Source organism: Pagrus pagrus (assembly GCF_965226575.1).
Source record: "Pagrus pagrus genome assembly, chromosome: 8".
In the NCBI taxonomy this organism is placed as follows: Eukaryota; Metazoa; Chordata; class Actinopteri; order Spariformes; family Sparidae; genus Pagrus; species Pagrus pagrus.
Genome location: NC_140192.1, coordinates 3,632,928 through 3,659,204, shown reverse-complemented (window position 1 = coordinate 3,659,204; position 26,277 = coordinate 3,632,928). Strand labels below are relative to the sequence as shown.

The 26,277-nt window shown below is 42.2% G+C and overlaps 1 protein-coding gene across 3 annotated transcripts; it reads right to left on the bottom strand.

The window, feature by feature from the left end:
• Window positions 1-482: 482 nt before the first annotated feature.
• Window positions 483-24,566, bottom strand: LOC311261796 (transforming acidic coiled-coil-containing protein 1-like). Of its 3 annotated transcripts, none has more exons than XM_084360782.1 (13): window positions 24,239-24,566; window positions 13,308-13,399; window positions 9,333-9,750; window positions 7,229-7,283; window positions 7,041-7,122; window positions 5,530-5,582; window positions 4,242-4,370; window positions 4,040-4,116; window positions 3,871-3,914; window positions 3,613-3,773; window positions 3,045-3,151; window positions 2,830-2,950; window positions 483-2,699 (listed from the first exon to the last, which is right to left on the bottom strand). In XM_084360782.1, the coding sequence occupies exons 1-13, from the start codon at window positions 24,301-24,303 to the stop codon at window positions 2,631-2,633; spliced, it is 1,473 nt and encodes a 490-aa protein (XP_084216908.1). In that variant the 5' UTR covers window positions 24,304-24,566; the 3' UTR covers window positions 483-2,630. The 3 variants fall into 3 exon arrangements, with proteins under 3 accessions (XP_084216908.1, XP_084216906.1, XP_084216907.1); XM_084360780.1 differs by lacking the exon at window positions 24,239-24,566 and adding an exon at window positions 15,080-15,595; XM_084360781.1 differs by lacking the exon at window positions 24,239-24,566 and adding an exon at window positions 15,080-15,593 and having other exon boundaries at window positions 4,242-4,367.
• Window positions 24,567-26,277: the final 1,711 nt, after the last annotated feature.

Sequence of the window (26,277 nt, the reverse complement as noted above, 5' to 3'; positions counted from 1 at the left end):
GTTGTGATTAACCATCTTCTGAGGCCACTTGAGTGTTTTTGTAAACTACTGATTGTTTGGGTGAAGAATGAAGCTGTGAAGAAGTAGAAAGAAGAAGTTTCCAAAGAAAAGCTCAAGGTCATGATTCACTCACGCGTCAGCGCCTCAGCTGGGAACTGTCTGACGTGAGATGTAAACACTGTGCATCACCGTGACACACATACTGACAAACATGGCCATCATGGTTTGGGTTCTTGTTTTAGTCGTTTCCCATTTTATTTTGGTTGATTTGATCTGCTGCCTGCATCCTCGTGTCATCCTGGTTCCTACTTTTTGCTCCTGATTTGTGGTCAGCCTGTTTTGTCTTCCTTTTGTTACTCACATTTTGGATTTTAGCTTCATGGACTACAGCTTATAAAGCTCGCTTTGTTGTTTTTCAACCCGGCCTGCCTCCAAACCCCCAACAAAAACAAGTAATCACGGAAAACACAAGTCAGAAAAAGTTATTGTAGAACAAATAATGTTTATTTTTATTCAAGCAAATGTACACTCACGTACACTTGGTCCTCAAAGTGTCAACACAAATGTGTAATCGCCATTTTTCTACTTTACAAATACAAACAATAGTTAAAGAACGGGGCGAAAAGCAGCAAAACAATATTAAAGTGGCACAAATATAAACCATCAGTGGGTTTGAGTCAGACGTGGATTAAAGAGTATCAGATATTAAAACTTTAACAGCAGTGACTGAATACTGAAAACTGTAAAGTATCAAAAGTTCAGATTTTTAGTCTTTCACTCTTTAGTTTCAGTTTCTTTGACACATTTTATATTTTATACTGTAGTTTGTGTGAAGTCTTCAGTGAACATCGATGTTGCAGAGACAGGGTTCCCACTCCTTTGCCAGGACATGACACTCGGACGACTACACTAATATGTTCCTTAATTCATTAATTCATAACACCAATGCCTTTTCCTCTTGTGAACTACAGTGTATTATCATTGCTGCATGAACACCAGTAACCACGGGCTGCTGCAAGTTTTACTTTCATCAAGTAAATATACAAACGAAAAAATAAGAGAAGTCTCTTAAAACGACAATACAGTTAACTACTAATACCAGACTGTATTGTGTAGTTTTGGGGAGTTTAAATAATGTTTCAGGACAACACAAGACTTTCCAGGACTTTCTGCTTGTTCTCTAGTTTTTCCACGACTGGAAAACTGGTCAACTGTTTTCCATATCTGTCCAGGATGAGTGGGAGCCCTGAGAGATGTTTGGCTTATTTTGTTAAGCGGAAAAAAACAAAATGTCTTCTTTAGAGAAAAGGCAAGAAGCTAAAGAAAAAAGAAAAATGTTTTTAAATCAGAACTCAGGTATCGTGTTGGCACCAGTTCTATACATTTATCCACTCACAAGGTCGCAGCCTCTTTACTCACAACACAACTAGATTTTACTGGCGCGTTAAGAAAACGATCTGCGTTATGAGAAAAATATAAAGCTATGAAAATATACATGCAGAGGAAAACATTTATCTGTAGAATAACTGGTGCAGTGCTGTTAATACTCAACAGACAAACACTGACAAAGCTGTCAAACTCTTTTTGTGCAAAGAGGTAAATGTGATTACTTGACACTCAATCTGTGACACAGTGATGGTTAAAAACATTTTATAATTATTGACATATTGCAGCACTTTGCTAATCTTATAATGTTTCTTTTTTAAATATCTCCAACCAAAATATAGAGTCACTATTGTAAAACTATTTCCAGTCATTCAGGATTCTTAACACAGGACAGTTAACGTACCTCTGCAGGATCAAGTTGTCTCTTTACTGACTGAAAGTCTACGATTGTCGGGTAATTAAACTTCTCTGTGACTGATTCTCGGTGTCGTAGTGTAACAGGGTAAAAAGCAAAGGCTGTGAATTATTTGCAGCGTTAGTTTCACTGACATGTGGTCCACACTTCAGTGTCACTTCTTACCAAAGCAAAGCCTCAGAGGACGACTGTGTTTCGTCAATAATCCTAAACTGTATTTCCTCAAACAATCCTAAATCCTTTCCTCCACTTCTTGTGCAGCTTGACTTTAACCCTGACCTCATTCCCGCCCCACACAATACCCCTGAGCTTTGCTCCCTCAGAGTAAAATCCTTATTTACTTCATAGAAAAATACATTTTGTACGGATTGAAGCTTTAATATAAAACAACCCTTGTCAGGATAGTTTGCTTAAATGCAACTCTAAAACAAACCCCAGCCTGCATGACGTCATCCTGTTGGAGGAGTCGCTGGGAATTTATCGGCTAAGCTGCTGGGAATTAAAGTTGAGTCACGGGCAGGTTGTTCACTGGCATGATGGGCGAGAGCACAAGAGGCCCAGATGGCAAAAACAAAACAAAACAATGTGACCACATACATATAACAGAGTCCAGACAACAGTTAGCATGTACAGACCCTTCTTAATCTGGTCACAAGTAGTGCAAATTGTAGTATTACAGGAAGTTACTTCAGACATCTGTACATGAGCAGTCTCTGATGCAGGGCTGGCAGAGGGTGTGAGAGCTGCTTCTTGGCTGGGTGCATGCACAGGGCGTCGCTGTTAGGCAGGACCGGAGGGACGGCGATGGCTGACTCACAGGGAGCGTCTCTCAGTCTATTTTTCCCATTTTGGCAATCAGCTCGTCACAGATCTTGGTCAGTTCCTCGATCTCTTGATTCTATGACGACAGAACAAAAGGTTAATAAGTACAGGAAACACATCTCTGACAGCACAAAAACACAAGATAATACATAAAATAAATGGTCTCATCAAGAATTAGCATCAAGGACGATGAAGATGTCGGCTACCTTCTGCTGCAGAGCTTGTTCCAGAGACTCATTCTTCATCTGCTCCTTCCTCAAACTGGCGGTCATCGCCATGTTCTCCGAGCTCGCCTTCGTACGCACCTGAGCGATCTCCTCATTGGCCCTGAGAGAAACGTGGAATAAGGGAAATCATTAGATGTTTTGAGCCTGTAAAAGTCTCGACAGTAAAATCAACTTTCCTTTCAGTCTTTACGTACTTGTCCAGCTTCTCCTCAGCGTGGAGCTTCAGCGTCTGGTATCTCTGCTCCTCCTGCTTCACTCTGGCCAGATACTCCTGAGCACACCTCTTCAGCACCTCTTCATTCTGTACAAGGAAACATAAAACAACGTCAGTGTTATTTATCTGAATTATACACTTCAGTCTTAAACACTGGAGGCTCCTCTCCTTCTACTTTTCTGAATTCCCGAGGTTGCACACATTTACTCCTGGAAGCTTCCACCACAGCTTCCTGTTCGCCCACGAGCAGCTGCTCTAAACCAGCTGCGGGTCAACTGGGGGCCATGATTTGTGGGTAAAGCGCTTAAATCGAGGGGTTTTTCCACAGCAGTTGCTGAGTTAGCGAACCGTGTGTTACTCATGAACTTGAGGGCAGGATTTACAGTATGTGGTGACCTTCTATGTAGTCTCCCGTCTAGGCGACCACTGCCCCTAATCACACGATACCTTCCAGCCTTATTCTGACCTTTGCTGCGCCACAATTTTTTATCAGCTGATCATCTCAGCTCTTGAAACCGACTGTCTGACCGTCCTATGACCCCTCTTACTTTCTTAAAGCCCTCCAGGGTGCTCTTCATGGTTTCATAACGGCGAAACACGTCGGAGAGAGAGCGCTCCACGGAGTTCAGGTCAGCCAAGGCAGCTTCCTTCTCCATCGTCACGTCGTGCAAAGCCTTCTGGGAAGTCTGTTTGTTGCGCTGCTCGTCCTCTGAGAGAAGCAAAGAAGAAAACAGAGCACTAAATAACTTCTGTCTGGCATTCACTCATGACCACACAGTTTGAATGTTCATAACATTTCTACTCACCGATCATCTGAGCGATTGTCTTCTCATATTCTGCAACAATCTTCCTGTAAAAAGAGAAAATATGAAAGTCTTATGACAGGCTGGAGGGCCTTAAAGACAGGAAAAAGCCCTTATTATTTAAAAAAAAGAATGAACAACCTTTTTGGGATACAAGAGTGTATTTTCTAACCTCATCTCAGTGACTTCTTGTCTGCTGACCTCACACTTCTTCTTCCAGTCGCTGGCTTCCACCTCTTTAGTGATGATCTGAAAACAGATGTCTGCTGTGAGCTGAACTGTGCATTCAAAGAATCAGAGGAAGATCCACCGGGGCGAACACAGACAGACTGATAACTTATTTCATGTTGGATGAGCGTGATGAAAGTGCGTACCTCTTCTCTAATGAGGGTGAGAACGGCCTCCTTCTCTGCCTCGCTGATGCAGATCGAATCCAGCACCTGACTTCCTGTTTTCTGCATTTCACTTCCCCCCGACTTCAGCTTACATGGTTCCTCGTACTGCTGAGGGCAGAGGGAAGCTAATTATGTACTCGACCTTTCAAGCATTTAAAAGGTATTTATAAAAAGAAAACAAAAAAGAAAGAAAAAGCATGGTCTCCATTTTGTTTTGTAGCATCCACCAACACTGCCACAAAACTTTTGACAGTCTTATCTCGACTTCTGGTTTATTACTCAACACCGATTCCTCTAATATTTTCTGCACCTACATATATTTCAAATAGTATTAATGCTAACAGTGCTACAATGCTACAGTTTCTTTCAGAAGTATAAAATGCATCATTTTCTGTGCAGCAAGTTATTTTTTTTTTTCTCAGAAAACAGGAAAATTCAAAGTGAAAGTTACAGTATACCAGTTAAGTGATAGAAAGACACAAAAATGAACATTTGTTTATATAATAAACTGCAATTTATGACTTTTTACACCATTGTTGCCAATTCTACTTAAAGACTGAGCCTGAGACATATTTCCTGCACTTCCAGCTCTCTGACTTGTTATTTTTTACTGCACATATTATATTCCTGTCTCTGTCTCTGTCTGCCAACTCTCTCTGTTCCTCTCTCGTTAAATTTTTTCCATCATTCTCTCAAATTTTCTCTCATTCTCATTTTTAACCCCTCTTGCCTTTCAAACAGCGTCTCTTACAAATCTCAATCCCTCTCCCTTCTCCTTCTCCTGCCTCGCTCCTCTCTCATTTTGTCCTTCCCTGGATTATGACAGTCGCATGCTAATCTCCCGAATGATAAGTCTAAATCCATCTGTCACCTGAGTACATTAACATGGTGGCGGACACTAAGTCCTGCCGTCCTACAGCACAGTGCGGTCATCATATCAGACAGATGATCACGCTGCAGCTGTCGATACAAACACAAAACTGGGCAGTTTGTTAAATCTTTAAATCTCTTTACTGTGTTAATATCACCAATTCAGAGCTGAACACAATGTGCCACAGTGACAGTGACAAGTAAAATATAACACTGCCTTGGACATGTCTGGACTAGTTGGGACGTTTTGGTCGAAGCTGGTTTTCTCTGCAACTGATGTTGACGGTTTACTGTAACTATATAAGAGTGTTTTACCCCCACCTAGTGTTCACTGGTGGCATCATGTTGCAGCGTGACAGTGCACCGCTATGAATGATTGATCATCATATTAACTTACCACAGAGCAGCAGTCTGAGTCCTCAGGTTTTGGTGTCACATGGCAGTCTGGACCTGAAAGAAAGTGATCCACATGTTCAGAATAAAGTTCAGAGACGCTGCGGCCGATAATCTAATATGTCTGCCGATGTGTTTATCACAATAAATAAGCCTCTGAAACAGAAACTAGAGGCCCTTTGAGAGAGTGCAGCCTTTTAACAGACTCATTCATCATTTTGCTAGTGGGTTAATTATCCCGTTAACCAATTAGTCATGTCTGTTGCTAAGCACAAAAACACTCTTGTTTCATTAAAACGTTTAAACCCAGGCAGCTTGAGCAGAGGGAATTTACTGACCCATTTCTAAGATTAAAAAGGTGCATTGTTTTGTATTCATAATGTTTCTTGTCCAATCCTGAAAACTAAAAAGTGCATTAAATTCAACACATTAAATTCAAAGCTTTACAGATCAGACATGGGGAATGTAAAAGCTTTAGTTAAAGGTGCAGTATGTAAGATAAATAAGAATTGGCCACAGTCGAATTCATACTCAAAACAAATAACCCCTTTAGCTCAGTTAGCTGCACACTAATGGTCCTATTAGCTCGGCCGAGTGTTGTGGTGGCGTTCACGCTGCTAGCAAAGGAGCTTTGGACCGCCGGGAGGAGGAGGTTTTCAGGCCAGGACGGGGGGGACCCAGCAGGGATTTATGGCAGGAGAGGTGTTAAGCTGGAGGGAGGTCAGCCGCCACCTCCGGAGGCTTGAGCTATGCTAACAGATTATCACCTCTTGAGGTACAAAATCGGGCTGGGGTTAGCTGGTTAGTACGCTAACTGCAGTAGATATCTCTCCAACATAAAACATAAACCTAGCTGGCGTTTTATTGATAATTTTAGAATTACATGTCATTTTTAATTACATGTTGCACCTTTAAGTCTAAAAAGAAACTCGCACCTCGAGCAGCTAGTTTTCCCTTTAGTTTTTTCCCACAGCGAGCCAAAAATAATTAAACAATCAAGCACTTCTTCGTAGATGTGCTGTCATACTCTGCTCATATTTCACATTCAGTACATCTCAACCCTCACAGAGAAAGACATTGTGCCCTCAGAAACAATAAAACCGCAGGTTACGGATCAACATCTGCAGCTCTGAGGCCTTCCATGATCAGACCAGTCCGTCACTAAAGCTGTGTCACATGCAGCCTGAAGGCACCGGTGTGATCACATAATCTGAATATGTTTGAGCACAAACATACTGTACTCGTGGCCCACACAGCCACAAGTTTCAGCGCCTTGTAAAAAAAATGTGACAAGTTAATGATTCATGTTGAAAAGATAACCTCGCTGTCGGGTATTGATCGAAAGCTAAACTTTAACATCTAGTTATCTGATCTCTGTACAGTAGAGTCCCTCACTGAGCTGGGTAATAACTGAGCTATTCACAGCACCCTCTCACAGTGTGAACTGTAACTGGCCGGCTTTGTGACACATGAGCACAACATTAAAATCAATACTCATTGATCCCATTTACTCACTGCTTTCGTCCTTGTCTGGTTTGACACCGACGCTGCTCGCCAGCTTCTCCTCGTCTGTGGCGTGGTCTCCATGATGGTCGTCCTTTAACATCAACAAACTGAATCAACCTCGCTGTATCAGGCTTTTTGAAAAAGATTTACACTACCCCCGATGTCAGGTGAGCAGCAGACGCATCATCGGTTCTTACCTGTCCGATGAAGTCCTCTTGGAAGGGCTGGTTCTGCTTCACTTTACAGGAGTTCCTGAGAATGAAGGTCAACAACAACATCAGTGTCAACACGAACCACATCAATATCTCTGTATGTCTGAACAGGTGGACTGCAGCTATGATAAGAGGACAAAGCAGGAGAGACAGAAAGCCTTATAGCCAGACCTCATTGCTCTGCTCTGTGTGTGTGCGCTGTGTTCGCATGCTCTGCTAAAAGTGCTGAATTGCGCAGAAGAAAAAGCAGATTAACGAGAAATGTTTGCCAAATTGAAATTAGACCAATAACAGTTGTGTAGATCATTAGGGGGAATTATAGGAACTCCACTAACACGCTCTCTCCTCTACTTTCCACATCTACTCCACACTCTTAGTTTTCACCTTCACTTTTGCATGAGAAGGGAAAGTTTAGGTCAGGTGGATGACACAGTGGGCTGTGAAGTGAGCCTGGGCTTGGACTTAAGAGCAGCAAGGACTGAAGTGACAAACACACACACGGTTATACAGTACTTACAACAGAACACAGAGGAAATGGACTTGTTCAGCAGTCCTGATGCCAGACAGAGAGAAGGTTTGACAGAAAGACAGGTTTGGAGGGAAAGACACAGGAGAGGATGGGACAGGGGTTAGGTTAAACACGAGGTGAGTGCAGGGTTATTATAGTTTAGGAAATTAAAAAAACAAGACTGAAAGGAGACAGGGGAGAGTTCAGGTTTAACTGGAGAGTAAAACCTTGTTGAAAGCAAAATAAATAGCATGAAAGCAAAAAAACAGAGGTTAGACACACACTGCTTTGGAAAAATTAAAAAGCCTTCGTCACAATGCAACAGTGCAAGTCTGACCTCTGTTTTTTGGTTTCATGACATGAAATGACCAATCTGGCCTTTGCTCTTTTTAATTAAATAAATAGACACTTATTTTCTGGGCTTGTCCTTTTATATTTCTATACTGGCAAGATATTCATAAAGAGATAATGAAAGAATATGGAATACAATTTGCATGCAAGTGTCTGAACAAAAGTGTGGACAAACAAGCAAAAAAAGATGGAAAAATTATATAAACAGATGGAAATGACTTCAAACAAGGATAACTGGACTGCAACTGCCAATTTATTAAACTGTTAAGAGAATTCAACGTGTATTTTAAGACTCTAATATGGAGAAAATAAACGTTATTCACAGTTTACTGGCCTAAAAGATGTAATCCATGATTATGTAACTTAAAGAGTCTTGTGTTGCCCATGTCAGCCCACTCGTTTAACCTCAAAATATCAATAAAAACAACGGAAAATACATCTAATCTCAGTGCACATTGTAATACAAGAGCACTGTTGTCACTTGAGTTGAACCCACTTGTACTGAATCTGATTGCATAACACTGAACTTGCCAACCAGCAATGATTTTTCTAACAATGCGAGTTATGGTTGTTAGTTTGTTGTTTAACCGTTCTTGTATTTGTGTGAGAGGATTATAATTATGCTGGTGGCTTTTTTTTTTTTTTTTCTTTGTCAACAGAGATAATAAAGATGTTAGTCATGGTTCTGCTTTGGCAGGAAAAACACCACAAGAGGGCATTGTTTGACACTTTAACACCTCTTTAACATTCAAAGGACATTTTCTGTCAGCAACAACTAAACAGTTGTTGAAAATAAATACTTCATCCAGTTATAAACAATGAAAAATGAGGCTAAATCAGTGTCTGTGGAGTAAAACAAGAAAAAACAAACTTTCCTTAAACACTGACGTGAAAATGAAAGTGAACTGAGATTGTAAAAGTAAATGAAAACTAAAATGACTTAAAAAAAAAACATTAAAAACTATAATAACACTGGTGGGGAGTGAATGGATGTGCAGGAGAGAAACGGCACACACAACAGGCCACCACGGCTGGTTAAAACTGGAACACTTTGATCACTTCAGGTTCATTGTGCACAATGGCGAGCATTCACTAATGTCCCCGACAGCCACAAAAGAGAGAGCAGCGTTTGTTCAGCTTGAAAATCTGTGAGTCATGATGGTTCAGCTCCTCACTGATGGAGAGGACTGGGCCTCTGTGTGTGCGTGCTTGTTAATTTTTTTTACTCACGTGATAATTGCGCCGCTGGTCTCACAGGTTAGCTTTGTGTTCGACGGCACAGCGTCAGAGTTCATGTTGCCATTCAGCAAATCAGGGTGCACACCGATGTCGTGACCGGGGATCAAGTTCGAGTCCGGGCTGGAGTCGGATGTGTCCGGAGCCTGGTCGTCCACCTCCGAAGGATCGGGTTTGTTTAGCGGGGAGAGGACGGACAGCGATGGGGGCCGGAGGGGTTGAGGCTGAGGGACGGGGCCGGGACTGGGTTTGTTGCTGAGGGTCAGGTTGAGGTTCTGGTCCAAACCAAAGCGGCTGTCGTTGGGTGAAGAGCCGGTGAGGTTGTTCAGGGAATCGACCTCCTGGGATGTAACTTGGCCCACATTCTGGTTGAAGTTCTTGTCCAAAAAGTGGTTTGTATTATCAGGATGAACTGTGGAGAAGGACAGAGAGATATGGATTCATTAAAAAGCAGGACATCACATAAGACCTTCTGGAGGACCTGGTCAGTATCTTAACAGGAGACTTTAAACCACTTGTAACTGATCCAGGGATGTTTTGATGAGGCTGACGGAGATGAAATTAGAAAAATCATCTCAACTTGAGACACAATTCAGCACGGAAAATTTAATAAAAGAGAAGCGTGACCTTTCATAAACGGAAGGAAAAGGCTTACTGGAACAAAACAACGATCTTGATGACTAAGACTAATCAGATTTATTATCATTTAGTTTTCTCTGCTGTGAAACACATGATCTAAAACAACTGTTTATTTGTCACTTGGATACAGCGGAAGCAAGTTGTTAACAAACACAGACATGTCATCGCCTTTTAATTAGAACATCTTTGCAAATAGTTGTGTATTCAGACATCCAACAGTGTTGGGAGCGTGTCCGTGTGCTGTTTGGTGCTGAGCAGGTCGTGTACAACTGGTTTTTAGAGGTTTTCAACGAATAGAGTAGCAAAACGACAGCGTGAGAGCGGTGGGAGTGAACTAAACAGTACAGTTGTCGGCCAGACAGCTAAACAATGAGCTAAGACTCACTATAAAGCTCCATGTAGTCAATTGTTTTTGCCGTTTTTCATTGTTTAAAGCTGCTTTGAGACGGCAGGAGATAAAAATAAGCTACGTATTTGAATAACACCTGGAAAAAGAAGTATATACCCGGCAAACAGAATAGGACAGAACCCTGAGGCACACCACAGTAAAGAGTTTCAAATGAGGACGCATAGTAATAGCAACTAAAGGGTTTTTCACACGGCATATCCGTAGCCCTGGGCTGAACTGAATCTGCAATGAAGTCGGGGATAGACCACTTTGGATGTGCAAAAGTTAATGGGGTCTATTCTGGGCCAAGACCCATCCTCCATCCAAGTTTCATGGAAATCTGTTGAGTAGTTTTTGTGTAATCTTGATGACAAACCAACACACCAACCTAATGTAGCCTCCCTGCTAGCCTGGAGCTAAGTGCAGTGTTAAAGAAACTCTACTCAGAAGGGTAGAAGGAGAATCACTTGAGGATTTGACAGGACAGAAAAATAGATCTTCTTAATCTGTCCTCCAGCTCGTCTGTCCAACAACAGTAAAAGCTCACATCCTCATCCTGTGGGCTTCTTAATGATTTTATCTGTCATTCAAGGGATTTCAACGCGAACTGATGGCTTCTCCTTCTCCTGTTAGAACGCTTAAAATGGCTGCTGGCTTCCTCTCAGAGCGCTTCACATCCTGTGTCCTCTCACATGCCGTTAACAGCTAGCTAATGATCGAGCTGGTCTCTGTTGAGTCACACTGCTGCTGAAACACAAGACTCTCAGTTACTGAAAATTACACCCCCACACTGTAAAAACTCACACAACTACACGTAATAATAAAACTGAAATAGCCTTTTCCTGTGTTTCTTCTTAACATGAATGAAGTCACTGTGGTTACACCTTGGGTGGGTAACAGCTTCTCACATCGTTTGTCATGACTGACAGCTAACGTGTGACTTATTACATCACACATTCAATTAATACGAGTTTATGTAAGCTTCTGCTCAAAATCTGGGTACTTTCAGACACACATACATGCACAGCCGTCAGACTGAGAACAGATGTAGGAGGAACCACACCCAGTCATGCAGAGTATACACCACCACGTGGCCTAGCAACAAAAACAACATCGGGCTTTATTACAGTTTCACAACTCGACGAAAAAGAGGAAAGTAGACAGAGAGAGCCAGTGAGAGAGAAGTGGATATTACAGGTAGAAAAATAGCTTTCTAATGTTTCAGCTCAGTCCTGGTTCAACAGTACATACAGTTTAATTGTGGCCTGTGGGTGATCCGGTGAACAGAACCAGTGATTCTCCCCCCTGAGCCGTTAAAGAGTCTAATTATAGTGAGCCAGAATATCACTTTCTCCACACAGCTGATCTTTTATTCATGAAACTAACCCAGATATTGTACAGAGCATGTGACTGGTTTAGCATGAAACGGAGACTGTTATTGTCTGCGGACTGGATTCAATAACAAACACATTAATCTCTCTGTTATTATCTGTCACAGCGTCCCACATGTTCTGATCCAAACGTGTCTAATTCCAGTCAGCCGAGACATCCGACGCATGCAGACCTTATCATCCTTATAGCTGCACAGGACATGTCGAAATCCTTTATTTTGATGAAACCTGGAGAAGCAGTTTGTCAACATCAGGTATAATAGTAAATAATAGCCCACAGGATTATCTGTTCTGGTAATAATGGATCGTACTGGGTGGTACTCATGTCTGTGTGGGTGAAAGCAGGGCAGTGGGCGGGGAGGGGTGAAGAAGTGTGCCACTTTGGTGGCTTCAAACAGCTTTCATGTGCTCCCCATTTAACAGTCCACATCCCAGCCTGTGCCTCCCAGAAGAGAGCTCGTTTAAATTACTAATAACTTTTAAGACTGTATCGATGGCAGCGTAATCTGATCCTCCACATCTGTGCCATCATCAAAAGCAGGCGAATTGAGACTGTGGTCGACCCTGTGAAGAACATCGTGCTCCAGACAGGGCGTGACGACATTAGTGTAATTACTTTGCTGCAATTAGAGTGTCAGCTCACCAAAATCACAAAAAACCCCCAAAACCCCCCAAAAATCTAGGACTAAAGACAAATATCTCAAATGCTGGGCACATGAGAGTGAAAGTATCTGCCTGCACAGATATGACTGGAGGTAAGTGAGAAAATGTTTTTATTTTAATTTGACGTACATCTGACAAAATGTGCCAGATTACTTTACGGCTCAAAGAGTTCAAGCTTCCTCACAATAAAAGAACGAGAACCTTTTTATGACCACATTTGTAGAAAGAGCCATAAAAGTGTAGATTTCAGGTACTAATGACACCACTGATGTTATGCGGCCATTTGTCTTGTATTGATACTAATTGAGAAACTTAACGTTTTTTCTATATGTGTAGCTGCCCAATGTCACCCTCTGTCTTAATCTGGATCGAGGCAATATCGTGAGGTAAACTTTACACACTGGGCCTTTAAACACCTACGTCACGTGGGCAGACTCCATTAACTTTGGTGTGGTCACTTTCTTTTACATTGTGGGGGAATAATGCATGGATCCTGGGTGTATTTAAGTGGCTGGTATCTATGGGTGAGAACAATTTGATGTGGATCCTGATAAAAATCTGTTATTCTTCCACAATCAAATGCAGATTATGATTCCATCGTCATTGTTTTGTTGTTCCCGTGTTCAGCTGTTACAGGTTTAGTCACGTAAAATTATGGTTAAGCAGTCACGGATGGTTTATGATACAGGGCTATCAAGGTGATATTGGATTAGGCTTGATTGAATTAAAGGGAACTGTTGGGCCGTGGAGGAAGCATGTGCTCTACTTCTATTTGTCCAAATTCAACCAGCAGTGAAAGTAGATTTTCAGCCTGATAATAAGTTACTCTTAAATGTCTAAACGAGAACAGCCATCCAGATAATTGCCCTAACAGCTGAGCCATCTCACCTGTGTGGTTGGAGTTGTCCAGTTGGCCCAGTAGCTTCACAACACCTGGAGACTCGGCCTCTGGAGTCTCAAACGTCCCCTCCGAGTCTGAACTGTGGAGGGAAAGAGAGAGGAAGACTTCAACAAAAAAATCATTCACAAAGACAGAAGAGACGGCACAAGAGAGAGGTCACAGCTTGAGGGTTTGGCACGTTATCTGGAACTAACGATTAAATCTCCAGTTTGAAATTGAAAATGCGGTGAAACTGACAAATACGATCCATAAAACACAATAAACCATCCCCGTGAAGTGATTTAGAGCAGTTGATAAAAAATAAATCCACTGCCTTGTTCACAGAGCGATAATAAAGTCTACTGTCTCTGTTGTTGATCAGTCTAAAGAACCACATGTGACGGCTGCAAACAGCCACATAAAACAGTGAACGTCCAGGTTTTTGTGTTGCGATGTTGTGTCGCCCGAACAAACAAGCGTCGGCTTTCCAACATCAATCTTCTGTTTTCTTAAAGTGACGTTCGAACAATAGATCTGAGCCTTTCTAAGCAGCTCAAAATAAACTAACTGCCTTTATTTTAAAGGAAGCCGGAGGAAGGGAGAGGAGAGGAAGTGAAGTCCTACAAGGCCACCTGCATCCTTTGGCCCTAAATGAGGACGCACACACATACACACACACATAAAACACACGGTCCTTTGGTCTGCTGTGTCAGCTGCCTAGACACCCAGCCCAAATTTATTTCCAAACTGTGGAGACAAAAAGAGAGGGGGAGACAGGGTGAGAGTGAGAGTTTATGTGGTTGTGTGTGTGTGTGTGTGTGTGTGTGTGTGTGTGTGTGTGTGTGTGTGTGTGCACCCGTTCCCAGCCGCTTGAGCTCACATCAAAACGTCCGCGCTCTAATGAAAAACAGCACACGAAGGAAACCGAGCCAGCGGTGCCACTACCCAACAACCACATCTCTGATACCAGTTTCACACACACACACAAACACATTCACACACGCCGGGGCTCTATACAAACAACACCATGCAGGAGCTAATCCTCATATACATAACCCACCCCCCACCCTGCACACACACACACACAGACACACACACACATTGGATCACGTCCCAGTGATGGCCCCAGTGGCTGCGATCTTGGATGGTTACTTAGAAACTAGAAATGGACAGAAAAAGACTCAAAGCTCTGGAAACTGTGGCTTTTTTTCCCCCTTCCCCCAACTTTCAGCAACTGTTCCCCAACTGCCAAACAGCCCTCTCACACACACACACACACACACACACACACACACACACACACACACACACACACACACACTCAAACACACATAAAAACAGCCCTTGTCAAGCTGAACCTCGGTGTTGTTGTGTCTCGTAAAGAAACAGGATGCTGCACAAAGCAAAAAGCAGGCTGAGTGTTATTTAGACTAAGAGTCTGTTTTTAGCCACTGACAGCACGGTCCGGCCAGCAGAGGGAAGAATCTGAGATTATAACACAGACAGCATCAGTGAGTTTGTCTTGTGTGTATGTGTGTGTGTCCACCACCTGTCAGTATGACTCAGGGGGAATCTGCAGTCATCACACAAACACCCACACATGCACATGATCAATCTAGTGCTGTTTAAACTGAAGCAAATACAGAAAAATCAGTCTTTCCTTTCCAGAGATCTGTCTTTTTTAATTCTCACGCAGACACAGCTGTAAACCAGCTGCCTCTCTATATATTTATTCACTCTCTCTCACACACACACAAACATTGTGGCCTAGCCCTCTTACTTGTCCTCTCTGTCATCATGAGATCCAGGCTGCCCTTCTTCACCGGCAGCCCCAGTCACCGCTGACCATGTCCATTTGGCCCACTGGACCGGAGACAACCAGGACATCCCTGCGCTGTGTCGAGTCTCAAACCTGCTGCCACCTCCGAAATGTAACGGTAAACTTCCTCTTCCTCTTGATTAGTTTACACTGTCGCTGCTGTCAATCAGATTCAGCGATCGTCCGCGGTCGTCTCTCTGCTTCTCCTCTTGTCTCCGGCCCTCCTAATGTCAGCTTTTGCCTGTCTTGCTTTCTATATGTCTCGCTCACTTCCTCCTCTCGCTCAGCCGCTCAGCTTTCCCATCCTGCTCTTCTGCGTTGTTGACTCTCGTGAAAGGGAAACGTGCCTCACGCTGCTGCTGCTGTTGTTGCTGCTGCTTTGCTCTCCACAGCACTGACTCACACAGCACGGATTACTGGAGCATCAGTAGTCACTCCTCTCTCTGCTCCCCTCCCCTCTCCCTCTCAGTCTGGATGGACGATCAGCTGGTTAGCAGACATCGACTCAACTCCCCTCCCCAGTTTTGCTCTCGGTTTCTCAATTGTGAGGGGGAAGAGAGGGCGGAGAGAAGAGGCGATGCTTCCTGTTTTAAGAGGCAAAGTCAGACTACCAGACGTTCGTGTACTCAAGAAAGAGGAGATGAAAAGAAACGGGAGGAAACAATGAAGCCAGAAGTAAATTGTGACAGATGTAAAGTTTGGATTGGAGCTCATAGTGTATCCTGAACTCAAACCAAGTGTTATACACCCTCCATAATTTCATAAAAACTACAGAGTTAAATGCAGTAAAGCCCAAACTATAAACAGGAATTATCTCTTTTTATTTAACCGGGCTGAGGGAATTTTCTCTTACAAGTTTGGGCAGTCCACCATGAGTCTTTACGGTAATTTGAGTTGTTAATGGTTTGTTTACTCGGCAGCTCCCAGCAGAGAATGTGGATTACTGTGATTGTGACATTCAGCAAAGCTTTGCCCAAAAAAAGAGCACTTATTTTCCCAGGATGAATAAAAGGGAGCTGAGAGCACCAAGATATTTTTAGCAGTGAAGGAGAAAAGACTTAACCGTAGCACATGTACTAAAATCCACACAGACAGGCAACATCTGAGCAGGAAATGTAGCCGTTAATTCCATAAATGTGTGACCAAACCTACAGAGGATCTATTGTTGACTGAAAAATATCCAGGCCAGGCAGCCGGCAAATCAATACGGCAAACGCAGGTTCAACAGAAAAATGGTGCAGCTATTCGGATGAAAGCTCTCAACGCTGCTCACACACTTTCACCCACACAACACATGTGCGTCTGTGGCTGTTCATGGGTGGCTTATGTAACTTTAAGTCCATGCTTCCACATTTATGCATCTCTCTCTCTCTGTTTCTCTCTCTCACACACACACACACATGCATCTAGGCCAGATGAGATGTGCTCTTTGAAAAAACGTGGACCATGACTAATCTGATAAAGGGAGGATGGTTGAGCCTCGGTGAAAAGGTGAAGCAGCAGAGATGTTTTTTCTTGTTTATTTGCACTTCATGCTGTTTAACACTCACATGTGGGAACGTGGAAAGAAAAAAGGGCAGAAGCTCCACCACTGTTGTCGCTGAGCTGGTCCAAAGGGACGGGCCGGCAGATAGATGAATACACTGAGAAATAATGTCACACGCTGGTGAACACAAAGAAAGAGTCTCTGTTCAATCTGTCATAGCTGGAGTGATAAATGGAGCAAATTAGAGCCGTGGCAGATGGAAAACAGCATTAATTAAAAATGGCGAGAGACAAGCAAGAGAGGATGCAAATATTCTGAAAATGAAGATTCAGAGAAATATGAAGGACGCGAGTTGTTGGGCAGGGCCGGACTATGAAAGGCTGTTGTTTTTCTTAAACATTCCTGTCTCCTTTCTCTCCTTTGTCCCCCCCTTCTTCTTTTTTTTTTTTATCACTCAGCATGTTTTGAGAGGACAGACAGGTTTGTACTCTCACTGCAAAGGAGAGGACAAACCTGTATGTGTTGCAAGGACATGATCTGCCTGAAGCAAAGACACCCCCCTGAAGCAGCACCACTCAAGATCCAACGGTCGTCATGTGCTGCACTAACCGTTTACTCTCCCACACCTTGAAGTTGTAAACTCGCCTCTAAACACACAATAACACTCAGGAAGCACATGTCTTTAAACAGCCAGAGAGACAGCATCCTGGTGTGGACAGAGCAGGACTCTCTCTCTCTCCCCGGCAGCAACATGAACCACAGACAGAAGAAAAGACGGAAAACAGAAAGAGGGAAAGAATCGGCTCTTATGTAATACCTTGAAACCACAAATAGCACACAGTGAAACGCTGGCGAACCCACACATACAGCACAGACATATGTGATCTAGAGCTGCTGTCATCTGAGCGCACGGAGACAAAGATCGTCAATTACACTGTGACTGATAGCAGCATGTGTGGTTGTGAGCTAAGAATAAATCAGCAATGATGAACATGTATGTGAGCCACAACAGAGGTGATGTGACACTGGATGAAATAACTGTGTGTGTGTGTGGGTATAAACACACACTGAGAGGGAATTAGAGAAGCGTCTCAACTATCACAGACTGTTTATCTCTGCTGTCAATCCCCCGCACGATGACAGGAGGTCATGAATCAGACATTTGGTCGAGCACCACCATCAGGTCAACACTTTCCCCTGACCAATAATTTACTGTCTGTAACAAGGCATCTTAAAAATTAATGGGTGGATTAACATTCAATTTGCAGTGATTATTTTTAGAGAAGCTAGCATGGCTCTGGGGATGTTGCTCAGTCCATCCGTCCACCACTTATCCAGACTGAAATATCTCAATAACTACCAGAGGGAGTAGGATGAATATGAATCTGTTCTATAAGGCAGAAGGCGGAAATTGTCCATCCCAAGGACAAAACACCCAGGCGTAAACAGAGTAATGTAGTTTATGCTGTTCAATGGGAGACAAAACAACCTCCTCCATAAATGAATGTCACAACACAGGAGGGTCAACTCTTCAGGTCAAGACCACGTACATCTGAAGGAGAAACATCATTCCTTTGAGGACAAGAATGTAAACATCTTGGCCAGAGAAGACAGATGGTTTGAAAGAGGAGTAAAGGAATCCATCTATGTCAAACTAGAACATCCGTCTTTGAAGGAGGTGGCCTTAGACATTATTTATCACCACAGCAACCCACATGAAGGCCGGTTAAGTCAACGACCCACAAGTGGCCCTAACGACTCTGAAACTCAGAGCTCACACGTGTCCTTAACGACTCTGTAAGGACACTCCCACACGGAGGTTAAAAGCCTGCAACTCCCCTCCAGTTAGTTAGAACTGAAGAAGCCTCTTGGACAAGAGGTGACACGTCTTCAAGAAACTGAATCCAGTTGCCTACGATACAGCAGTTTTACCATGACCTGGATGACTGAGAACCTTCATCGACTTCTACAAGAATCATAATAACTTTACGATGATCGCTCGATGTTTTCTTTAGCACTACCTTCTGGTTAAAATCTTACTCAGTCCAACACCTTTATAACTAATGACGTTTCAATCAGCCCCAGCTGTACTCATCTCATCTTCATGTCAAAAGAAAGTCAGGTGACGTTTCATAGTTCACAAAACATTTCTGGAGCTTCACAGCAAAACAGCAAAATGGCTCCATACAGTTGGTCCAGCGTAATCCAAGTCTACAGAAGTCCACAGATCCCAAATTGATTTGAAAAGACGTTATTTACATCCTCGACGCATGTTCATTAAAATTCTGGCTTTACAAAGAGTGTAAATAACATCTTTAAATCAATTTGAGATCTGAACGGGCGGCTTGCCCTGACATTTGTTGCGCCATCTTGATTTTTAATGTCTCACAATGTTCCTCACTACCACTAACCTGACTTTAAACATCCTCATACCCAGTATTACAAAGAATAACAGAGTCATCAGCATGTAGTCTGTCTGACATTTTCATATTGCGGCGTCTAATTACAGCTTTCTAGTCTTTAAATTTTAGACCTGGGCACTATTTTTGTTTAATTACACGTTACATTCAAAGAAATGCAGAAAGTGATGTTTTTGAATGTTTCTACTTTGACCAGTACAATCTCACAATGTAATAAACATGTCATTGTCTGTGTTTACAATATGGCTGTAATTGTAGCATTACTGTCCCAGTTACACAGGATGACTCCTCTCTGACTGAAATGACACAGTTGGTGAGAAGAGAGTCTTTCTTTTATCACACAGATCTCAGCACTAAAGCAATAAACTGTCTAGCAACAAAATCTTTATTATGGATTCTTTCATGTTTCATTGAGGATGATCTTTTGTAACAAACCTCTACTTGGCCAGTAAAGTTTAATATCTTATGAACAGGAAACAGGCTGAGTCAGTACTTCTTGCATTCAATAGAGAGCAGAACAAAAGATATTTATAAAACAAGGAAGTTGAGGATAATGTTCTGGCACATGCTCGGCTGCGACTGCACAATCTGCCATGTATAAAAGTGGGTGTGCACATGTGAATATAAGTAAGAGAGGCATGAATATTTATGAATATACTGTATATAACCACATCTAAACTGTATTGTGATGATTTTTTAATGAGAGACATGAACATGAGCGCTAATGTCAGGCTGTAAAAAGAAGAGTCTGTAGGCTTGTCAAGAGAATTATGTTATTGACTTAACATACATATTTTGTTGACTAATCAATGCATGTTCATGACACAAAAATGTCACAAATATTTTAGCCAACATGGTGTTTCCCTGCTACTATAGGACTTGGACGCAGCATCTTAGCACTTTTTGCACATTTGATTTATTGTTTTGGTTGTGTAGTTAGTAGTTTAGGATGTTTTGTTTATTTAGAACATTTCAATGTTTGTTTCACTTTCCAACTCCATTGTCTGAACTTTAAGAATCAAAATAAGAACAGAAACATTTTATATTTTTAATGTTATTTAGTGTTTTATTGTCTATTCTACTTTTCATCTCTATTTATATTGATATTTTTATTCTATTACTTTGATTATTGTTTGTTGTATTGCACTGACAGGCCACAGCAAATTCCTCATACGTGAAAACTAACTTGGTAATTAAAAACAATTCTGATTCTGATTCTGATCTGAGCAGAACAAAACTGCTGGGTCATATCTGCTTGTTCTATGATATGGCTCCATCTTGTGGTCATTACTGGACTTTCACCAGGAGTTCTTGCATAAATAAAACAAAACAACATAAAAAAATAACCAGCAGCATCACATTCAGCCACATCCTCCTGTGATACAAAGCCAGGCTGAAGGAGGATGAAGGAAGGGAAGAAGAGATGTGTGAGAGAAGCGAGGGAGATACATCACAGGTCTGATGTCACCTTCGGGAGTTTAAACAGAGTTGACAGGATCTCAGGTTTCAACCATTTGGGGAGTGGTCACAAGTGTATTACGCCATAAAAACATGCATATAGACACCACATACTCTCTCACACAGGGTCTGGTAAAGAAGGTAAAGAAAGTGCTCATGATATTTATTATCTTTTGTTGATTTTTATACTTCACTGCAGCTCAGCATTAGCATCACGCTCACAGAGATATAAAATATACAGAGAGACAGGTGCTCTGACGTCTTTGATATGCTTTTGGGAGGCACAGCTGTGCTTCCCTGATATCGCTGCATCTTTAATAGGGGAAGCCCAATTAGCTGCAATCAGAGCACTAACCTAGCATGGAGTTAGACTGAGTGGCGCCATAGCACTCACGGGGCTACAGTGCGTCAGAATAACCTAACTGACAGTGGCATGATAAGACAAAAAGAGAAAGAATGGGGGGAACAAGAGGAAAAGGGCGGAGGGGCTTACCCTGAGAGGAGTCATGTACAGACACCAACTGAGCTATTGTTCGTGGCATAGACAGGCACACAGGAGCATACAATTCCCAGACAATGGTGCATGTACATTGTACACACATGCACGCACAGAGCAGGGAGACAACACACCCCCTACCGTTCTGCTTCATGATGTCTCAATTAATTTTCTTTGCCTTTTAAATCCAAATCACCTTCATTTAATTTCCATTCAACATGCCATATAGCTGCATTAAACTGTTTTCATTCAAACACAGAGATATTTCGGGGTTGCAGTGGTATAGAGGTTTAAAGGTACCACATATCGAATCGAATTATATCGTAATAATGTGATTAAAGATAGAGACGCGCGATATATGTCAATAAATCATTGGCTATTCAGGGTTCCCACTCTTTTCTAGAGATCATTTTCCAGGACATTTTCAGTGATGATCTAGCTGGTACGACAGACAGGGAGTGCATTCATACACTAATATGTTCCTTAATTAATTAAATTATAACCCCAATGCCTTTTTCTACAGTGTGTTACAGTGTATTATCCATGGCTGTCTGAACATCGGTAACTGAAAAGCATGAACACCAGTAACCACGGGCTGCTGGAAGTTTTGCTTTTGTGTAGTTTTGGAGAGTTTAAATAATGTTTCAGGACAACACAACATTTTCTAGGAAATTCTGCATTTTCTCTTATTTCCCATCTGTTTTCCAGATTTTAAAATTAGACCACCCATAACTGCTTAACTATAGTTTGAGCTCACCAGATCTTTGATCCACCTCAAATTTTACTCACTCACAGAACCAGGCCACCTAAATACACCTGATTGTTTTCCATTAAGATCTGTGCATTATTCCTTGAGAAATCAACTTATTTGTTGAAAAACGTCCAATCTCAAAATGTTAAAGAAAGGGACAAAAAAAATCCTTCCCTTTATTTGGATCCGCACCAAAAGGTAATGGGGTCTATTCTGGGCCAGAACCCATTCTCAATCAAAGTTTCGTGGAAATCGGTTCTGTAGATTTTGTGTAATCCTGCAGACAAACCAGCCAACCAACAAACAGACACAGTTGAAGTCACCCCATTGTAGGGGTGTAACAATACATCGATCTAGATCAATATATCGATTCAGTGCTCGATGATACAATAGCATCGATGCAAATTGAAAACGTCGATTTGTATCACCACCATGGTTAAGATACGCCTTTATTTTGAAATTTCCATGGCACGCCTGTGTCACCGTTTCCATCCACGCACAGCTCCTTTCCAAACAGTGCTTTCTTTTTATTAAAAACAACAGATTGTTTTCCATTTAAAGGTCTAAAACCATTGATAAAACAATATTTCCACTGAAGAGTTCAGTAATAAAATTGTCAAATCATATTTTAGTTGCTTTTTGTGAGTTGATATAAATGTAGGCAGACTTTGTGATATCGGCAAATATCGTATCGTCGTCCAAAGATTCGATATAATATCGTGTCGTGATGAAATTTGCAATTTACACCTCTAATATTTTGTGCAATTATAAGTGTTTATTGAACCTAGAAAACCCTTCCGTTTCCATTATATTATGAGTCAACGCAGATGATAATAACAATAATAATAGTTGTGTAATAACGAATATTGCGATATTCTTTCAGATGGTTATCGTGTCGTGGAAATCTCAGATCAATGCAGCCCTAATCTGCATCATCAACAACAATATTGAGCAAGTGAAGGTTTTCAGTCGGCAGCAACTTTTACTTTAATGCTGGAAAACCCTGTTAGTGGAAGCTTATGCATAATTAAATATGTCTTCCTTCATTCACAATGTGTCTCTCTATAAAGATAAAAAAGTTTTTCAGCCCACACTGGCCTAAATTCGTACCACTGCATCACAAAGGAGCTCCAAATGCAGGTCAGCCTCTTCCCAAATGAGGGACTGTCTGGATGTTCAGGGGTTTTGGAGAACAGGAAGTGCCCTGCACATCGAAGACTGTTCCAGTTAAGACACAGAATGGATGATTAAGCCAACTAAAATTAGACCTGAAGCTGAGCTGAAAACTGCGATCCCATGGCACTTCCCAGTTTTCCCAGAGAGAGAGGACCCCAACCCCCCACCTGCCTTAACACAAACAAGACTACAGTATGCTTATATGATCGTACGAGCAGCCGGTTGTTTTTTAAAATGCCCATAAAACAATGAGCATGGCTTCATCTCGGTGGCTTACATCTGCAGCTTTGTTGTTCTGTCACTCACACCAAAACATCTGCATCTGTACATGCCAGCGCTACTTCTCATATTAACAACCGCTGTCCTCCATGACCCGAATCCCTGAGCGAACACAGTGATATTTTAAGAAAAAGACTGGCTGAATATGAAATAGCCTGTGCATTTGCATTTGTGGCTAGAGAGAGAGTGCGTTGCAGCGACAAGGGGCTCGCAGAAGCTTTTATAAAGGGAGATACAAAGCATCACTGGGATCAGCTGGGAGGACAAAGTAAAAGGGCTCACTCTTTATCTGTTACAAAGGATTAGAGAAAAGGAAGAGAGAGCACGGTGGTTTAGTGCTTTGAGCTCTGACAAACGCCTCAGCAACAGCGTCTTCATTCCCCCCGCTCCTTCATTGTGACAAGACGAAGGCTCCGTCACACACTACTTGGAAGCTGGGGTATCTGCTCAGTCAGAAATAAACTGTACAGCTTGTATGATTAAAACACCACTTTATAAAAAGGGTCACAGCTGCATAATTAATAGCTAGCAGTAGCATTACCTCCTCTGCTGTTGTAAGTACATAAGCTGCAGCTAAAATGCCAAAACCAATGAAAGGAAGGCTTGGATTGCTCCTCAATTTCAGGAGCATCAGCTCATGTTCATCACATTAGCCCCTCCGTCATCTGTAATGACATCAGCGCTCTGTCTCTTCCCTCTTTCCTTTGATTTGAATACCTAAATAGTATTCAAAACAGCTCGACGGGAGAGGCTGTGTGCCGTGCGTTACTGATGGGCTGATTTGATTTCAGTCCAGCAGGGAAAGTCCAGCTCTAAAAGGGAAGCATCAAGGTCTCAGTACTGCCCTTCAGCTCCGTATCTCCAACTCCTCTTCCCCACCCACGATACAGAAGCACTGAGTTCATACGCACAAGACAACACAATCTCAAGTACCAAAGGGCGACATTGATCCACTTTCCTCGATCAATCCACTGCCTGTGCAAGTTTCCCCTTTCTCATCAACAACTTGCACACAAACACACACACACACAAACAATGAAGCATCTCGTCTTACATGCTGCTCTTCTTCCGCGGAGAGCTGACGGAGCCCTTCCTGCTTTGGCTGAGCGAGCCTCCCATGTCAACGGTCGAGTCTGTGTTTTTGTTTCAGTTTTTATCCCAGGTGCTCCAGTATGTCCTCTTCACCTCCCAAGGTTCACCTCTGCCTCTCCTCCAGACAGCCTGGCTCAGCGTCACAGCCCCACACCGCGCTGCTTCTCATGACTGACTTGTTATTATTTAACCAACCGACCAGCCTCTCCTCTCCTCTCCTCGTCTGTATCCCAGTTGATGCTGTACAATATAAATGCTCAGGAGTAATGGTGATCACACATGAATAGCTCGGCTGACGGTCCCGCCTCCTCGCTCTAAATCTCTCCCTCTCTCTCTCACACACACACACACACACACACTTGAAGCAGATTACATTCGATGCATTGTCATGCAGTGCATAGCCTTTAGAAGGAAAAGACATAGCGGTGGTGTGTGTGTGTGTGTGTGTGTGAAGGGGAGTGTTTAAAGACCAAGGAGTTAGAGGGGGTAGATAGTAAGTGTGTGTGAGTGTCATGGGGGGTATCTGGCAGGGGTGAGAGTATTGTTCAAGCGTGAAAGAGTCTCTTCTATTGTCAGTCAGCTGAATACCAAATCTGAGATCCAGGGGGGGGAGGGAGGGATGGAAGATGATGGAGGGAGAGTTGGCGGCATAAAACACAGCCTCACTTGTTGTGCCACATTCCCACTACCTGCTGTGACCCACACACCCTCCCCTGCAGCCCCTTTTAGAAAGACAATACACACAAACACACACACTGTCACAGCTCTCGGCTCGGTTGCATACATTAACTCCCAGAACTCATCACGGTGTGTTTTGACCTCTAAACATGGGCACAAAAACCAGGTCAAACAATCAGTGTGACATGAATAAAAAGGCTTGAACAAGATTGTTAAACATGCGAAAAAGCTAGTTTGACATTGTTTACGCCGACAGAAAAGGCCTGAATCATTGATTAAAATGGAAATCATACCTCCTGATTCAATCCTGTCCTCATCCTGAGTGTGTCTTTTGAGCTAAAGGAAAAATGGCTAAAATCCCTCAGGGCTCTGGTGTGTCAGGAGCAGGACAGTCCCCCCTTTGAGAATAACTGAGAGGCTTTAGTGCATAACTTCCTCCCACTGACATGAATCACATGAGGCTCACTATGGAGGTCCTAATGTCTGAATGACTTTCATACAGAAGTGGACACAAACACACACAAACACACACACACAGCTGTGTTTTGGGACAAAGCACCGGTCCCCACGACTCATGACACGAACATGTCACTTTTTACAGTCATCACAGCCTCTTAGTTTTACTCTGCTGCTAGCTTGAAACTCGCTAGCGTCGTGAAATTAAATTAAATACACGAACATGTATTTTGTCGGCTAATGTAGAAAACGGCCCTGACGAATACTTTAAAAAGAAACGTAAAAAAAACAATGTTTAAATGTTCAACTTGCCTCGTTGTTGTTCAAGTTTTCGGATCAATTCAACCGCCACAAGTGATGCTGTGTGTTCTACACAACTGCGCATGCGCGACTGTTAGTGTTTGGCCATAGTAACGAGGTTTGGCTTGTAAATTTGAGAACGAGGCTCCAACAACCAATCAGCTGCCGTGTATGTTCTTCCCTTTAAACTCGCTCCCTCATTACTATTATTTATAATAATCACAAATTAATATTATATAAACAGTATTATAATTAGATAATATTTAATTATATATACACAGTAATAATATGTAATATATATACACATAATAATATGACATTTAATATTATATATACAGTATTATTATTATTTATAATAATAACGTTCAAATTTCTCTGATTTGACTTAGAAGAAGCTCAAATTCTTGAATATTACCTATTAGGGGTGTAAATCGCAAGTTTCATAACGACGGGATATTATATCGATGCTTTGGACAACGATTCGATATTTGACAGGTTAGAAACAAAAATGTGAAATTATCGGTTATCGCCATTGGCTGACAGAAATCCATATTGTGTATCCCTTAT

Excerpts from the sequence above, each read along its gene's own strand:
- LOC311261796 (XM_084360780.1), bottom strand. The coding sequence starts at position 15,186 with ATGTCCTGGTTGTCTCCGGTCCAGTGGGCCAAATGGACATGGTCAGCG. Across the intron at positions 7,284-9,332 it reads ACCAGCGGCGCAATTATCAC|GAACTCCTGTAAAGTGAAGC; the intron begins GTGAGTAAAAAA and ends CTTCATTCTCAG. Across the intron at positions 3,915-4,039 it reads CAAGAAGTCACTGAGATGAG|GAAGATTGTTGCAGAATATG; the intron begins GTTAGAAAATAC and ends CTCTTTTTACAG.